Source organism: Sorex araneus, chromosome 7 (assembly GCF_027595985.1).
Source record: "Sorex araneus isolate mSorAra2 chromosome 7, mSorAra2.pri, whole genome shotgun sequence".
Classification (NCBI taxonomy): Eukaryota; Metazoa; Chordata; class Mammalia; order Eulipotyphla; family Soricidae; genus Sorex; species Sorex araneus.
Genome location: NC_073308.1, coordinates 14,543,195 through 14,561,199, shown reverse-complemented (window position 1 = coordinate 14,561,199; position 18,005 = coordinate 14,543,195). Strand labels below are relative to the sequence as shown.

The 18,005-nt window shown below is 59.9% G+C and overlaps 1 protein-coding gene across 1 annotated transcript; it reads right to left on the bottom strand.

The window, feature by feature from the left end:
• Window positions 1–1,262: 1,262 nt before the first annotated feature.
• Window positions 1,263–9,514, bottom strand: ATF3 (activating transcription factor 3). Its single transcript, XM_004613001.2, has 4 exons — window positions 9,218–9,514; window positions 4,130–4,376; window positions 2,721–2,828; window positions 1,263–2,208 (listed from the first exon to the last, which is right to left on the bottom strand). Exons 2-4 carry the CDS (start codon window positions 4,370–4,372, stop codon window positions 2,011–2,013), a joined length of 549 nt encoding a protein of 182 aa, XP_004613058.1. The 5' UTR covers window positions 4,373–4,376; window positions 9,218–9,514; the 3' UTR covers window positions 1,263–2,010.
• Window positions 9,515–18,005: the final 8,491 nt, after the last annotated feature.

Sequence of the window (18,005 nt, the reverse complement as noted above, 5' to 3'; positions counted from 1 at the left end):
GGCGGTGAGAGCACTCATTGCTATGAAGTGTCCCCTAAATGTCATACCTGGTATTTTGTAACACAAATACACACGTGCATGGAGTCCAAATTTGAAAGCAGGTTTTAAACTAAAGCAGGGATGAGCTAGTGGGCTGCTGATAAATGGTCATTCCTCTTACGAAAGCATCGCAACTCGGACCAGCACAGACACGAGACGACCACACACGGCTCGTTCAGCTCCGCCCAGTGCTCCACACACGTTCACTTCTTTTGAATTTGGGGCTATCCCCACGGGCCCTGCGCAGTGCCAGCGATGGAACCTGGTCGACTGCATGTGAGGCAAGTGCCCTCTCCATACTGATGGGGCTCTGCCTACTGTGTGCCACTGCAGCCTGCTGCCGGTCCCCATGCCAGGCTGTTTCCCCTGCAGCTGAGGAAGTGAGTGCTAGCCAAGACCCAAGAGGCCTGGGCTGCCCCACCAGCTGGACCTGGGAAGTGGGGGGCCAGCAGCCCAGGAAGCCCAGTGACTCTCCGCCAACTGGGCTGGCTGCAGGGTGCTGGGCTGCGAGCAGGATGAGTGAGCACCCAGTGGTGCTGAGAGCTCCTCGGTCAGAGGGGAAGGTGGGGGCCTCACTAGGGAGTCCTGTGCAGGGAGGGCCCTGGGTCCTGGAGGGCTTGGAAGGAGCTCCAGGGTGCACCTCGGTACATGCCTGCTGGGCCCAGAAGCCAGCGTCTGTAGCACGTGGAAGCAAGCCTGATGCCCCCGCGGTGTAGACGCCTCCATCTGACCCCCCACACCTGCTCACCCAGATGTTCTGCGCAGGGCTGAGTGCACACTCCGCATGCAGGAGTTTGATCCCTGAGCACTGAGTGGGAAGTAGCCCTAGAGCCTCGCTGTGTGTGGCTCCCAAACAGTGATGAAACCCACCTGGCGCTCTCCTTCCCTTCCTCACTCTTTATGAAGTTTTTCAACCAACAGACAAGACACGGCCACTCTGGGCAGGTCGGGCCGCAGGCGCAGCAGCCTCCACACCCACCAAGACTGAAGCAGACTCCAGGCCACGCGCAGGGTTTGCACAGCCTCAGTGCCATGGGGCAGAGGGAGGCCTGGACCTCAGCGAGTTCCCGGGACCACCCTGCAGACACTGACCACATGGGGTGCTAAAGTCAACCACAACCCAGGACCGACGGCCCCCACCCCGGGTCAGGATGGGGTCGTGGCTGGATCCGGAGCACAAAGCCGGCGGAAAGGAGGGAGCAGCTGCGCACAGAGCCTTGGCACCTCAGCTCTTGATATTTATTATCGCGACAAGGCAGGAATCTAAGATAAATAAGTGACATTCCTTCTCACAGGAAACCATGACAACACTACTGAGTAGGACGAAACACCCCAAGGACTTTGACTATCAGCCCGAGCAGCCCGTGGCCATTTGTGGCCATGCAGTGACCAACAGAAACGAAACAGCGGCCACACTGAAGTTCTGGGGTCAGTTGGCTACCAAGAGCTTCCCTGCAGAGGGCTCAGATCAGTTGACTCGGAGCCTTCAGGAAAACCTTGCCGCGGCTAGCCTGGACATCACAGTGACACCAGAGGTGAGCCCAGGGCATGCCTGCTGGCAGAAAGTCCTTCTTGCTCATCCGGGTCAGCCTATGGCCAGGAGCAGAGCCGAGAACACACAGAGGGCCACGTGGGCACGTGGACAGAAGCCTGCCCGGCCAGCCCTCGGCTTTGCAAAACACCGTCCTCACTCTCTGGGCTCCTCCAGGAGATCTAGGCACTGGTGCAGGAGTCCGAAGGCAGGAGCCCTGGTCTTGTAGAATCTGCTAGAAGGTGGGCAGGGCTGGCCGGGGACCATCCTGAGAGTTCAAAAGCAGCCTGGAATTGGGCAAGAGGGGACCCGAGCAAGAGGCCCCTCTTGGCCCTGTCCCCGTGGTTCTCGGCTGCTAGGCTCTGAGCCGTGCCCCGGGGCAGGGTCTCTGTAGCTGTGGGAAGAGGCGAGGAGGGGCAGTCCGAGGCCCCCGCCGCAGCTCAGCTCTGCAGTGCCCCCTCCGTGAGGTGCTGCAGGAAGAGGCTGTGCTCATCCTCGGGCGTCCGGCCGTGCTGCGTGCGCACGATGCAGGTGGGCCTGTGCAGGTTGAGCATGTACATCAGGTGCTGCTTCTCGTTCTTCAGCTCCTCGATCTGCGCCTTCAGCTCCGCGTTCACGGTCTCCAGCTTCTCAGACTCCTGTGAGGGGCACCAGGCCGGTGAGCACCGAGCCAGGGCTAGGTCCTGATCAGGCAGGTTTGCCGGTGCCCTGCTGTCCCATTACTCAGAGGCTCAGCCTGCAGCTCTGGACCTGGGGCCTGGCCAGGCCCTGAAATCTGGGCCCCTGAAGCTGCTGTGGCCCCAATTCACAGGTCTGCATCTCCTGCAGGGCCCCTACATCCACCCCTGCGCATCTCTGGCCAGATCGGGAAAGGCCCTTCTGAGAGCAATGGAGGCTGGAGGGGACAGGCAGGGGACAGGTGGGGGACAAATGAGGAAAGACAGGAACAGATAGGGCAGCAGGGGACAGATGGGGGTGGATGGAGGATAGGAACAACAGATGGGGGACAGGTGGGGGACAGACAGGGACAGGTGGGGCAGACAGTCAAGGGTAGGTGGAGACAGGAACAGATGGGGGACAGGTAACAGATGGGGACAGATGGGTTAGACGAGGATAAATGGAAGCAGGGGGACAGATGGGGCACGCCCACCTTCTGCAGACACTCTGTCTTTTCCTTCTTCTTGTTCCGGCATTTGGCAGCTGCAATCTTGTTCCTCTCCCTCCGCCTCTTCTTCCTCTCATCCTCTTCCGGGACCACCTGTGAAACCCAAGGACAGATGACACCACGCATTAGTGGGAGGTAAGAAGTGACCCTCTTCAAACACGTTGCCTGACCACCAGCAAACATGGGTAAACTGAGGCAACCCCCTACCAAAGGGCTGGAGGAAGGGTAAGTTCCACCAGGAACGGGATGAGATGGTGCTGGCAGGACCCATCTCCCACTGGGGTTTGTTCTGGAGATGTACACAGGGTGGGCAGCGGCTCTACACGCAGGAGGCCTGAGCTTGACCCTTGGGTGTCCCCACATGCTGCAATGAAGCCACGCAGGGCGTGTCATCAAGCAGCTCCAGACGGCAGGAGCGTCCCTGGGTTTTGAAGACGGGCTTCCGCCTGTCCACACAGCTGGGGCCTCGGCCCTCTCTCAGCTGGTGCTGGGGCCTGTCGAAGGTGCCTGGAGCAGATGTGCAGCAGCAGGTGACACTGTGCATCTGCATACAATGGCTGGTTCTGTCTGTGCCCACTGGCAATGGTCCTTGGTGAGGAAAAACCGGCACCACCCTGGGCACCACCCTGGGCCTTCTTCACTGGTACTTCAGCTTCCCACAGCCTCCAGCCCCAGCCCACTCCCCGTCTCTGAGCAGCACAGGCCACCTGCTGGGGGTCAGCCTTGAGCCCTCTCTCCCTGCCCCCAAGGTCCAGTGGGTGATCAGATGATTGAATCAGCTTTAAGGCAGGCAAGCAACCGCCCTCCACCTCTCCTGCCAGCCCTGCCCCCAACAGCCGTCCAGGCTCTGAGCCAGGCTGAGCACGGCCCCCACAACAGTAAAGGCAAAAAAGCAACACAGAAAGCAAGTCGAACCACGAGCTTCCACCCTGAAGCCCCGGGGAGGGGCTGCTGCCCTCTAGGAAAGTGACCACATCCCACCCCGAGAGGCCACTGCCGCCGCTGTGCCCACCTGGGCCCCAGCACCCATCCCGCTCCCCAGCCCCTGTCTAGCTCTCAGAGTCTCTTTACCACGGGGGGTGGGGGGGCTGCCTCTACTGGTGGAAGAAAAGCTGACGGTGGCAGGGTGGTGGCTGCCGTACCCGGCACACAGCCAAACCAAAGCCTGTCCAGGACGCTCCTACCCAGGCCACCAGTGGACCACACCTGGCCCACGGCTGGCCCTGACAACTGCTCCATAACTAGCACATACCTGGCCCACTTCTGGCACGTGCTTGGCTCACACCTGCACATGACTGAAACACTTGTGGCATGTGTCTGACACAGTTGGCACATGCTTGGACATGCCTGGCTCTTGGTGGCCAGCTCAGGGCCTGGTACTGCATAGCACCCACCTCAGTTTTGCTGAGTGACATGTCAAAGGGTCTGGCGCTGCCTGCTGTGACAGAGTCGAGGACGGAAGACACACGGTGGTACAGGTGCTTGTTCTGGATGGCAAACCGCAGCTCATCCTTGACGAACGGGGTCAGGTTGGCGAAGTCCTCGAAGACCAGTGACCCTGGTGGGGACAGGCATGGCACAACGGCCGCAGCACTGACTTCTGACTCAGTCACTAGGCCTGGGTGCTGGAGCATCATTTTGCTGAAAGATACAAGGGGACCCCCTCCGTCTTCAGAGACGGGGCATGAACAGAGCCGCCACCACCACACAGCCCAGCAGGCGTGCTCAGTCCCTCGCTCGGGTCCCTCCCCCTCCCAGAGGGCACTCCCAGCATTCCTCCCAGGCATGTCCTCCCCACTTTCTCTGCTCCAACTTCTAGAAATGCAGCGTCCTGAGGAGGCATGGGAAAGGGGCAGGTGGGGGTTGCAAGGGGAATAGCTTGGCGACTTGGACACCCCCCTGGACCGTGAAGTAACCCCACCTCCCGTGTCTCTCAGAATCGTGGGATCTCTGCAGTTACTGGAATGTCTGAGATACAAGTGGGCAGTCTGGAACCCCCACAAGGAGAGTAGGGGCAGCAGCTGCTCCTCCGAGGGGTCCTGAGCCCTCGGGGGTCAGGAGTCTGGTCACCGAGGAGCTGAGAGCTCTCAGGGCATCACGGGGAAAGTGCACGAGCCCGCTGTGCCTGTTCACACTGCCCTGTCATTCCTTCGTGCCAGAGCCTGAACCTGCTGATTCTCGGCCAGTTGGACAAGTGGGTCAATGCAAGGGCCCAAGAGGTGGTGCTGCATGGACCCTGCAATGTCCAGGGGCCACCAGTGGCAGGTCTAGTACTCAGGACTGAGCCCAGGCTAGGCACTGAAGGGAGTGTTCCCTGAGCCTGTGCGAGCTCCTGGTCCCAAGAGGTGGATCCCTGCGGAGGTGCACGCGCTGCCACTGCGCTCCTCCCTGGCATGTCCACACTGCATGGGTGGCCAGCAGCATCCCCACAGGAGCGGGCCTGCAAACAGACACAGTGGACCTCATACAGGCCTCCGGCCAGGGCCAGCCCTGAGCCACTCGGGCGGGGGCGGGGATTGGAGACCAGGAGGGTGTCATGACCCAAACCCCCTTCAAGTGAGATGGAAACCTCTGGCCAGACAAGAAGTCCTTTGGCTGCCCACTGCTGGCCACTCAGGTCCAGGTCAGGCTGGGTCTGAGCTAATGCTGGGCAGGGGAACCTGAGAAGCTGCCGGCAGGAGGAGACCGGACAGGTGCTAAACACAAGTGAAGCCAGCTGTGAGGCCAGAGTGGAGTCCCGGCGTCCCTGTCTGAGGGGCAGGAGCTGGAGCCGCTGTGGCTCTCACCCTCCTCTGTGGACGTGACCCCCACACTCCATGGTTCCAGGGCTGAGCTCACTCTGAAAGTTTGCTCAGAGTGGGAGGCTGCTGTTTGGGAATCCCCCACCACCACCCCACTGACAGCGTCAAGCCAGCAGCCCCCATAAAAACCGGAGTGTTGTTGGTCTGGAATGTGGAAAGCAGGCTTGGGGAAGAAACAGGCATCAACATATCAAATGCCTTTCGGAAAGGGACAGGTTACGACCACAGAGACTCAGGCCTGTTCTGTCCACTAACCCCCAGCTCCCGCTGTGGGGCTGAGGTGATCGTGGGTAACTCATACAACAATTCAGTAAAGTAAGAACATGACATCTGATTCAGAAACGAACAGGGTGTTTTTGGCAGTCACACCCAGCAGCCAGTCCCTGGTGAGAAGGGTGTTGAAGGGAAGTATGTGAAGTGCGGCCCCAGGGGCCAGAGAGGCGAGAGTCGGAGGCCCAGCCTTGCACGTCTCACCCGGCTCCAATCCCCAGCATTGCATGGGCCCAGGGACGGTCCCTGAGTGCAGAGACAGGAGTAAGCCCTGAGCCCTCCACCTGTGCCTCCCCCATAAGAAACTCTGCCCCAGGCTGTATGTGGGGGACCCCTTGCCCCGCATGTCACATGCCCCCAGATAGAGAGGAGCCTCCAAGCACTGCTGGCTGCGGGCCTAAAGCAAGAGGAGGAGGAGAAGACGGAGGACTCTGAGAAGGAAGAGGACACGGAGAAGCAGAGCGAAGACAAAACTTAGCTTCTCAGGGATTTTCGCAGGGGTCTGATACTGGCTGATCCCACAGAAGGAGATTAAATCCCAGACACTGGCACTCAGAAGGGGCTTGAACTTTGGCTCCCCATCCCCCAGAGAAAGGCAGGACCTAGGTGGGCTTTTGGTGCCAAGTAGGAGGAGTCCCGCCCCTCCCTCCCGGCGACTCTCAGCTCTTCTAAGAAACCGAAACCTTCCTGGCCTCTTGTCCTGCCCCAAACCCTGCTCCCATATTTGAGCTCCCGGCCGCTCCCCACACGCTGCATTTTCACTGGTGATTTTCATCACCCCAAGCACAGCCGAGGAAGCCTGGTGCTCAGACTTTCCTGACTCACCCTCTAGGGGGCCTCCTCTTTTCTCTGCTGGAAAGACCAGCAGGGTGCACCCACTTGCGAGGGGCTTTCGGGAAGTTCTGATGATCCTGAAGGCAGGCTGGACAATGGGGTGTAAAGTGCCCTGATTTCACCATGCCACTTTTGGGGTGCTCCTAATGTCACCCAGAAGTCAGGACTCACTGCGCCCCTACTCTGTATTTTGGCTGATGCCTGCCGGAGATCCAGCCTCTAATGACCCGTCCTTCCTGGATACCCCTACCCACACCCCCACATTGCTGGCACCGGCTTCTTACATCCCTGAGCAGCAGCCAGGTGTCACTGTCCTGACGACATGCTTCCTGCTCCTGAAGCTGCTAAGTGTGGCCCCTCCACACTCTGGGAGACAGTACCCCCACAGCAGGTCCACGAAGCCAGCTCTTCATTTTGCCGTGAAGAAACAGTGGCCAAGGACATTGATGGGGAGTATCTTGGGGGCCAGGCTGGGCCAGACTACTGGCACTTCCTGCTGCACCCAGTGTGTGAGGGGGAGCTGACAGGCAGCAGCCTGGCCAGGAAGAGCCGTGTGGGCAGACAGTACAGGACAATAATGGGAAGGCTGAGGGGACCAGGAAACAGTGCCAGGGACCTTAGGACAGGGGGTCTGGAGTTCCACCAGCAACAACAACTCCCCCTTCATTCAAAGTTGGGGAGACCAGAAGCTGGAGAGATAGTACAGGGGTCAGCAGCTCACCCTGCAATTTGATCCCTAGCACCCCATATGGTCCCCTGTGTATGGCCAAGGAGTGATCCCTGAACTCAGAGCCAGCAGTAAGCCCTGAGCACCGCCAGATGTGGCCCACAAATAAATTAAGTCCAGGAGACCTCACAGGTGTGGCTCCATCCACACTGAAACAGGTGCACCAAGAGACACCTAGATTCTGTCTGGCCCCACGGAGTGTTCATACTCCTTTGTAAGAAAGCAAAGGGCACCGCGGGAGTAACATGAGGGAGAAAGGACGAAACGGGGGAGGGCACGGAGAATGACCCGCTGGGGAGAGTGAAGGAGAAACAGCCCGGCGCGCAGCACCCTGACACCTCCGAGGCTGTCAGTGACGAGAGGCCGAGCCGCTCGGCCAAGACGCCGGCCCGCCCCTTTCTCTCCATCATCTTCTGGAGTCTCAGTTTCCCGCCGGCGCGGGCCTTCGCGGCGACCGCAAACGGCAGCCGGGTCGCGGTCCGGCTCAGTGAGCCTCGGCCGCCCCGAGAACCGCCTCGCGCCCGTGCCCCAAATCACCTCGGGGGCCCCGCCTCTGCCGAAGAGCGGCGGGAGCAAGGGGACAGCGTGTGACCGGCCGGGGACAGGAAATCCCGGGAGTGCTGTCGCCTTCCGCCCAGGGACCGCGGCCGAGCGCACTCCGGGCCGCCCCACCTTCCCGAGCCATTCATTCCCGGGCGGGGACCTGCTCACGCCCCCTTACGGACCCCCAGCTCCGCCGGCCGTGTCCGAGGGCTCGCTCCCAACCACGGGCGCGGGGCGGGTGGGGGGACCGAGGGAGCGCGGAGCGAGCGGGGAGATCGAAGGGGCGCGGGGCGGGCGGCTGGGACCGAGGGGGCGCGGGGCGGGCGGGGAGATCGAGGGGGCGCGGGGCGGGCGGCGGGGACCCAGGGGACGCCGGGCGGTCGGCGGGGACCCAGGGAGCGCGGGGCGGGCGGCAGGAACCCAAAGCACTTCGGGGTGAGCGGCGGAGACCGAAGGGGCCCAGGGTGGGCGGCGGGGACCCAGGGGGCGCGGGGCGGGCGGGGAGATCGAGGGGGCGCGGGGTGGGCGGCGGGCACCCAGGGGACGCGGAGCGGGCGGCGGGGGCTCAGGGAGCGCGGGGCGGGCGGCAGGAACCCAAAGCACTTCGGGGTGAGCGGCGGGGACCGAAGGGGCCCAGGGTGGGCGGCGGGGACCCAGGGAGCGCGGGGCGGGCGGCAGGAACCCAAAGCACTTCGGGGTGAGCGGCGGGGACCGAAGGGGCCCAGGGTGGGCGGCGGGGACCCAGGGGGCGCGGGGCGGGCGGGGAGATCGAGGGGGCGCGGGGTGGGCGGCGGGCACCCAGGGGACGCGGAGCGGGCGGCGGGGGCTCAGGGAGCGCGGGGCGGGCGGCAGGAACCCAAAGCACTTCGGGGTGAGCGGCGGGGACCGAAGGGGCGCGGGGCGGGCGGCGGGAACCCAAAGAACTTCGGGGTGAGCGGCGAGGACCCAGGGGGCGCGGGGTGAGCGGCGGGGACCCAGAGGGTGCTGTACGGGTGGCGGGGACCCAAAGCACTTCGGGGTGAGCCGTGGGAACCCAGGGGGCGCGGGGCGGGCGGCGGGGACCCAGGGTGCGCGGACGGAGGAGGCGCGTCGCTCCGCCACCAGGAACCCAGCGCGCCCCGAGCCAAAAGAGAAAGTTAGTTCTTGGGGACAAACTTTCCGCGGCGCGGAGGCGCGGCTCGGGCGGGACACGCGCCCAGCCGGGCTTCGGAGCCCGAGGCTGGGGGCGCGCGGCGTGGGTGGGCTCAGGCGTAGGAGGCGAGGGAGCTCTATCCGGCTCTCGCCCCGGTACCGGCGGCTGGGCTCACCTGCGGGGTCCTCGCGGGGCGGCCAGGGTCCGAGACGCGGGCGCGCTGGAGCCGGGACGGCGGGACGCGGCGCGGGGCGCGGAGCGCGGGACAGCAGTGAGCGCCGGACTGCGTGCGGCCGTGGCCGGCGGCGCGTTGCATCACCCTTTATAGCCCGAGCTCTGGAGGCGCGCCCGTTCCACTCCGGGCTGCCAGGCCCCGGCTGACGTCATGCTATTAATAGCTTCTCCCCAGAACCAGCCCAACACGGCGGGCCAGTGGGGGGGGCGGGGGACGGCTAGGGGAGGCGGGGGCAGTGGTGATGCAAGTCGGGGCGGAGCCGGCTCCGCACGCTCCGGCACACACCCGCCCGCCCTCTCGCTCCATATCAGGCCTGGAGCCTCCCGGGCCGGCCGCCAGATGTGCTTCCCGGGGCCGCGTGCCCCAGGCATGAGCCAATGGTGCCCAAGCCAGCCGCATGACTGCACCGCGCCGGTATCCGTCCCCCTCCGCTCCGGCGATGGAGGGGCGGGTCCTGGCCGCGGCCCAGACTAGGTGAGGCTGGAAACGGGCACGACCTTTCTCTAAAGTGCGTGGTCATTCGTGGCGCTTCAGGAAAACACCCCCACCCCACGCCCCAAGCCTCCCTCTCCAGTCCGCGAGCGGGCCGGGCCTCTGTGATGAGCCGCGCACCGTTACCCGTGCGCGGGCCCGCGAGGATCCGCCGCAGAATCCGGGGAGCTGCGTAGCGCCCGCGCGCTCCACGCGCCCCTGCCCTCGCGACCCCGATCTGCCAGCCCCACCCTCGCGCCCAGAGTCCCAAGCTCCCGCCCCGCGTCCGCCCGTGGCAGCAGATCGGCGCGGGCGCTCTGTCCTCCTCACAGACGGGCGGGTGAACGCCGGGACCAGGGAGAGAGGCATGGGGCTGAGGTCCCTGAACCGGGTCGGAGCGGGACTCTCCTCCCTCGCGGGCGTTTGCAGGGAAAACCCTTCCTCTGGGTCCCCGTGCGTTTCTGCGCGCAGAGCCGGTGCGTCTGGATCGGACCCCCGCTCGGGGCGGGAGCGCACGGACCGCAGCCGCACCGCGGTCCCACGGTAGACTTTGAGGTGATGGGAAAAGTCGGGCCCCTCCGGCCCAGACTTCAGGCGAACTGGATTTGATCTTTTCAAAAAACGAATTCCTGATACGATCCCGCGGCCCGTGGGGAGTCTGGATTTAGGCCGAACCGGGGATTTTCCCAAATCCCCAAGGAGAAGATAAGGCGTTTGGATCCTGCCTGGGAGTGACCGGAGGGTGTGGGAGTGCAAACCCGGCGGGACACCTGCTTCCACTTACCCCCCAGGGGCGTGTCGAAGGTCACGTTGGCCCTTCGGGCCTGGACCAGGCTTTTTCCTCATGTTGTCTCAGACTGGACCCCCACTCGAACACACACAACTCATGCCTGCTCATCTCCGGAGCTGCTGGCCCACACCCCGAGTAATTCTCGCCCCAGGTGCCTGCCTAGTCCGGAGCAGCCCGTCCCCCGCGTCTCGCCAGAGTGAGGGCAGGCACCGGGGGACGCGGGAGGAAGCCCCCGGGTGGGCAGCGACCCCGCGCTCTGCGCGGGCCCTTGGAGCCTCGGAGGCCCCCGCAGCCTGGGCGCGCAGGAAGCCGGTTGCTTGTTTATATTTTGCTTTTCGACCTGGTAACGGCTCCTCCGGCCCCACCCTTTCCCCCCCTCCCACGCTCACACCCTCAGACCCGCCCCGCACTCCGCACCCCCGTCGGGCGGCTCCGCGCGGTCAGGTGAACTTGGGGCGTGTCTGCGCAGCCCGTCGGGCGCAAGAGCTGAAGGCGGGCTTTTGTGCACTGACGTGAGCCGGCGTCTTCTGCTGATGGTCCTGTCCGCCGCGCCCCAATCGAGGAGACGCAAAGGTGCGGACCTCGGGCTTCTCCCCCGTTTCTGTTATGCCGCAGGAGTCTTCCACGGGTTTGCATAGGAGCTCTGCCTCGGATCGTACCCGTCCAGTCTTCACCTGAACCTGAGTGCAGGGATAGACAAACCCCGTCTTCCCCCAAAAGATACAAGAGAATTTGCCAAGGAGAGATCGAAAAGTCCTCAGAGGGATTTTCTTTCAACTCACGGTGCACACCTTCCGCTCAGACACCTGGTGTCCTGCGGCTCATTCTAGGGTTCGAATCTCCGGGTTAAGCCTCTTGGTTGCTCAGCCAAGCACTCCCTTTCTCCCCTCAGGGGGATAAGCTTCGGTGAAGAGCGAAGCCACCCCTGGTGAATGAAACTCAACCAAGGAAAACATATGTCCCCGCCCCCAGCACTTAGAATTGCTGGTGAATTTGCAGGCAGAAAGGAACGGGCGGCAGAAGGGTGGTTGTGGTCGGGGCCAAGGTTCTGGGACCTTGGGGCACCCTGAGGTTGGCGAATGCACTTATGCCCAATGAACCAGCTCTGTGCTGGGGGGGGGTGCTCAAGGACAGGTGGGAGTCCCCACTGCCACCTGGTTGGGGTTTGGGGGGCTGAGAAGCAGAGGTTGGAGCATTACCGAAGGTACCTGCCAGAGCCCCAGGGATCTCCCTTCAGATCAGTCCGGCAGGTTTCCCTGGGCAAGATAAGGATTGGAAAGTGCTTGTTGCAGCGTGTACTCAGGGAAGGAGAACAGTAGAAAGAGGAGGGTAGAGAACCAGACAGCTACCAACAGCCCACTCGTGGCAACCAAACCTAAACATCAAAACATTGCAGGGAGCCAAAAATAAATAAATAAATTTAAGGATTTGGGCAGTTTCTCCGGGAGTTTTCCTTCTCAGCCCAGGACCCTTCTATCTTCATACTCCCAAAGGTTGCATTTGCTCCCCCAGACTTTTAGGAATGCAAGTCAGGGCTGGCTATGCGCTTGCTTTGCATGTGAAAGCCCTGGCCTGATTCCCAGCTCCTGCTGCGGGGGCGGACCCTCCAGCACCCCCACAAACCCCTAGCTGGGAGCAGCCTCCCCACCAAGACAAAGCAAACAAACAAAACGCACTATACCCACAAGCCCCTGGCAGCAGCTCAGCCCACTTCTGCACCTCTGAAACGGAGTGCAGGAGGCCGGGCGCCTCTCCTCGGCTCCCCAAAGCCCTGAGAGTGTGGGGATTCTGTGCATCACCCAGACATGGTCCTCTCCAGAGAACTGGTACCACCTGAGAAGGCGCAGGGCGCAGACTGGGCTCTCCTCTTCGGGGGAATCAGGCTTTGGACCAGCGTTTCCGTTTCCTCCTAGTTACAACAGGGGGACTCTGTCTAGGGGGTCCACATCTCCCCAGAGCCCGACTTTCTCTGCAATCAATGCCCAGTGTTGGGGTCGAAGCCGAGCTTCCCCAGGAACACACTTCCATACAGAGCCCGCATGCTCACCCAGCACCCCCCACTGGCCCCGTCTTCAGAGCAATGCATTGGCTGCCCAGAGCAAGGGGGCTGGCAGCTGATCATCTGGTTTTGCCTGTGGTGCCAGGACCCTACGCAGGACTGGACGGAGATTCAGGGTGGCTATTCAGCTGGGTCTGGGGTAACAGCTGGGAAGTCCTAAAGGCATAGAGTCCATGCTGGTTTCCTGAAGACTGGAGCTGAGAAACAGAGGCCACCTGGATTTCCAGAGCCTGTGTTCCAGTGGTGTCTGTCTGTCTGTCCAACATCTGGCTAGAGAGGGGGTGTGCAGGCACCCTTACAGTTTCAGGGATCTTGTGTGCAGATTCCCCACCTTGACCCCAGGCCAGTGTCTTCCCCCTTGCACATACCGGCACCCTGTGTTGCCTGGCATTGCGCGGGAGTTTCCCCGCTGGCCAGTCGGGGCGCCAGCCCCATCACGGCTGTTCCAGTCTGGGAAATCTAACTGGGCTGGATCAGCCTGACATAGAGACAGGGTTTGAGGGCATCCTGGGAAGAGTCTGACTTTGATGGGTTCCTTGGGGGTGCGATGGGGTCAGCATCATTTTTAAAATTATAGTGGACATGGGGAACATGAAAAGAGGAAGAAGAACCCCCAGAGCCACAGCCTCACAGATTTGCTTCTCTGCTTTCCTGTATTTGATCTCACGTGTGGATTTGTGGAGTTGTGGGTTTGTGAAATTTGGGGGACAGTTTTGAAAGCTGCTATTTTGCGTCTCACTCTGACTGGGATGTGGTCTTTTGTACCACGGATTTCTCCCTTCTCCAAAGCATGCTCTTTGTTATGGGTGAGATGTAGCATGTGCATAAATGGTTCAAGAACATGAGCTTGGGGCTGGAGCAATAGCACAGCGGGTAGGGCGATTGCCTTGCACGCGGCCGACCCGGGTTCGATTCCCAGCATCCCATATGATCCCCTGAGCACCGTCAGGGGTAATTCCTGAGTGCAGAGCCAGGACTAAGCCCTGTGCATTGCCGGGTGTGACCCCCCCCCAAAAAAAAAAGAAAAAAAAGAAGAACATGGGCTTATGGGGCTAGAGCAATAGCACAGCAGGTAGGGCGTTTGCCTTGCACGTGGTTGACCCAGGTTCAATTCCCAGCATCCCATATGGTCCCCTGAGCACCGTCAGGGGTAATTCCTGAGTGCAGAGCCAGGAGTAACCCCTGTGCATCGCCGGGTATGACCCAAAAAGCAAAAAAAAAAAAACAAAAAACATGGGAACATGGGCTTACTCACCTAGACCATAAAGGAAATGGGAAAACCTTGGGCCGCTGCTGGAAGCACATGCCACTTCCAGTGCTCCTGAGAAGAGTCTCACTTTTTCCCTCGAGTGTCATACGAGGCACAGTGGGGGGGGGCCCGGTGTGTGCCTTTGTCTCACCTATCATATGAAGATAACATCCCCTGGGGCCAGAGATGGTTCAGGGATAAATGCACTTGCCTTGCACTTCACTGACATGGTTCAGTCCCTAGAACCACACAGGGTTCCTGGAGCCCCTCCAGGAGTGATTCCTGAGTGCAGCGCCAGAGTCAACTCTGAGCCTGCTGCGTATTGCCACCCCCCAAACTGAGGGTGGCTAGAAAACAGTGCTTCCAGGCTTGGGGGGGGCTTTCAGTAGCCACTTCGCCCACCTCAGACTGCCGCCACATAGCCCCCACTCCAGAGTCACCCTTGCGTGATGCCGGATTTCACAGCAGTTTGTTTCCAACGGCCAACACAAGGCAGGAGCCGTGCAAGGGACCAAGCTCCATGGGGCAGGACCTGTGCAGGGTTTAGCCCCTGTACTCATGGCTCGTGCACGCAGAAGCCCTAGGCACTGGGAGCACAGGACAGCAAGACACAGGTCCCACTGCCTGGAAACTTTGGTCAACTGTCAGTCCCCATGTCTTAGAGATGCTTGTCATTGCTCAGCCAAACCCTCTTTTGAAAGTGGACACCCCTTCCCCACCTCAGGGCCTGAGATAGCACAGAGTGAAGGCTGACCCAGATTCATCCTTTGACATTCACATGGTCCCCTGAGCACCACCAGGAGTGCTCCCTGAGCACAGAGCCAGGAATGAGCCCTGAGCACAGATGAGGGTGGGTGAAAGAAGGAAGAAAGAAAGAAAGAAAGAAAGAAAGAAAGAAAGAAAGAAAGAAAGAAAGAAAGAAAGAAAGAAAGAAAGAAAGAAAGAAAGAAAGAAAGAAAGGAAGGAAGGAAGGAAGAAAGAGAAAGGAAGAGAGAGAAAGGAAGGAAGGAAAGAAAGAAAGAAAGAAAGAAAGAAAGAAAGAAAGAAAGAAAGAAAGAAAGAAAGAAAGAAAGAAAGAAAGAAAGAAAGAAAGAAAGAAAGAAAGAAAGAAAGAAAGGAAGGAAGGAAGGAAGAAAGAGAAAGGAAGAGAGAGAAAGGAAGGAAGGAAAGAAAGAAAGAAAGAAAGAAAGAAAGAAAGAAAGAAAGAAAGAAAGAAAGAAAGAAAGAAAGAAAGAAAGAAAGAAAGAAAGAAAGAAAGAAAGAAAGAAAGAGGGGCTGGAGCGATAGCACAGCGGGTAGGGCGTTTGCCTTGCACGCGGACGACCTGGGTTCGATCCCCAGCATCCCATATGGTCCCCCGAGCACCGCCAGGAGTGATTCCTGAGTGCAGAGCCAGGAGTAACCCCTGTGCATCGCCGGGTGTGACCAAAAAAAAAAAAAAAGAAAGAAAGAAAGAAAGAAAGAAAGGGGCTGGAGCAATAGCACAGCGGGTAGGGCGTTTGGCTTGCACGCGGCCGACCCGGGTTCGATTCCCAGCATCCCATATGGTCCCCTGAGCACCGCCAGGAGTAATTCCTGAATGTATGAGCCAGGAGTAACCCCTGTGCATTGCCGGGTGTGACCCAAAAAAAAAAGAAAGAAAGAAAAGGAGGGAGGGAGGGAGGGAGGGAGGGAGGGAGGGAGGGATAGAGGAAGGGAGGAAGGGAGGGAGGAAGAGCAGGAGGGACAGAAGGAGGAAGAAAGAGGAAGAAAAGGAAAGGGAAAGAAAAAAGCAAGGAGAAAGAGATGAAGGAAGGGAGGAAGGCAGGCAGGCAAACACCCCTGCCTTGCCCAAATCTTGTCAAATACATGGAACCTTCTAGACTCACCTTCTCAGAAAACTACTCCTAAAGTCCAGCAGGCTGTGCCTTGAAAGACTCCAGGTCACCCCGACACACTCCCGTGATATTCTGTCGTCTGCCAAATGTGCCATTATCCCAGAACGTGCTCTAACCACAAACATGACTGACTATTGACCGAGTAAAGTGAGCAGGGCTTTTTGGACTTTTCTTTGGTTTCCTGAAATATGATGAACTGAAGTCATCTGATGATGAATTTGTACTTGAAACTGAAGTGACGGATGGCAGCGTGAGTCACAGCAACCCCTCAGTCAATTCTAGCGTGACCCTAATCAGTTCCAACCTTAGGGCTACATCAGGCATCAGCTCATGACCCAGAACACTTGACAGCTTGTTTGGGGGGAAGTGACCATGCAAAAAGCAGTGTCCAGGGGCAGTGCCAGAGCGCAGTGGGGAGGGCACTCGCCTTGCACAGGCTCACCGGGCTCCATCTCAGCTTCCATACGGCGCCCCCAGCACCACCAGGAGTGATTCCTGAGCATCGAGTATGGCTCAAACGTGAACACAGGCAGCAGCAGTGCCTGACCCGGAGCCGCCTGTGCCCCAGGGGTGCTCGACAGCAGCCGACTAGTCCATGCCGCAAGAGCCACCGCAGCTTGCCCTGGACAGATCGTGCCTAACACAGATGACACAGTGTCCACATGCCCTGCTGTGCCCACCTGCAGTTGCTCACGGCTAGTGTGGACACTAACTTTCACACCTAATACTGAAGAGCTGGAGTTGGGGGGTGTGGGCTCGCCCACGATGCTGACAGGCTGTGAGCTGTGCCAGAGGCTGAGCGGTTTCTGTGGAGGGGCAGGGGAGGAACAGGAGCTCCCGTAGGAGGCAGGGGGCTGGTCACCAGATGTGCAGATTGTGGAGAAGATGAGGCAGCTGCAGGTCAGCAGTGTGTGGGGGGGTGAGGGTGGACACTGAGAATCCCAAAAACCCCTGTAAGCCCCTTCCACATCAGGTCCCAGTGAGGGGAGTAAGTTGTCTGGGCTCCATCCTGTGTTCATCAGGAGGATGGCTGCTGGGGGCCAGGGCCCCGAAGGGCAAAGGCAGACAAGGAACTGACTATGGGGAGGCTGAGGCCCTGCCACACGTCAGGGTCATCAAGGAAGGCATCAAGGAAGGTTGTTAAGGATAAGTCACCGCATCATCCATCCTCAGGAGATGCTAGTCACGACTGCAGTGAGACTAGGCATGAGGCAGGACAGTGCAGTGGGGAGGGTTCTTGTCCTACCTGTGGATGACCAGCTTCCATCCCCAGCACCCCATATGGCCCCGAGCCTGCCAGGAGTGACCCCTGAGTGCAGAGCAGAAATTACCCCTGAGCACCGTCATATGTGGCCCCAAATCCAAGACCAAAATAAACATGCTCCCTGGCATCACATATCCTAAGGACCTGGGAACTTATGTTTCCCCACCCTTACACGTAACTTAATTTATAATCACCAAAACTCGGAAGCACCCACCAGGCCCTTCGGTGGCTGAATAAACTGGGGCCTGAACAGATGCTGGAGCATCCCTCAACACTTAGGAGAAGAGAACCTTCAAGGGCTGAGAGGGTGCAGGGGGAATGGGAGTGTTTCCCTAAGCAAGAGCCACTTTCGTCTGAGGGTGCTGGGAATAGGGGTGCACAGGTGGGGGTGGGAGCTATCTGGGGAGCCTCTGCGCTTGTCATTCAATCTTGCCAGGAACCTAGCAGTGCTCTTAAAAATTTACCTCTGACAGGGCCCAGGAGATAGCTCATGGGGGAGGTCCCAACTTTGATCCCCAGTACCAGGTGATCCCCTCAAATGTCACAGGCTGTGATCCTGGTGGGATCCTGGTAAGCACCCCCTTACCAAAGCTCTGAACCTTCTTCCCATATAGCCAGTCCAGTGTCAGCAGGAAGGGCCCCCCATAAGCACTGCTTGGGGGCTTCCTCCCAATTAACTTTTAAAACTCTTGTAGAAAACTATCCTGTAGATCTCACCATGTGTGAGGCTCTTGTTTCAATGTCTGACGCTGCAGAGAAGCAGATCCCAGGGGTCCCAGCCCACGGCTCACACCAGCCCAGCTGGTCTGGCTCCATCCCTGAGCTACCCAGTCCCTGAGATCTGTGAGCACCTGTGGGTACCCTGGCAGCCCTGGCACCCTGGGCCGACACCCAGTCCTCAGGCTCCAGTTGCCTGAAGATGGCTGGGGGTGGACCCAGAGCTCTGAGCAACATTTGGGGGCCTCCAAATAGACTCGTGAAAAAGCACAAAAACCGTGAACAAGAAAATACACAAATT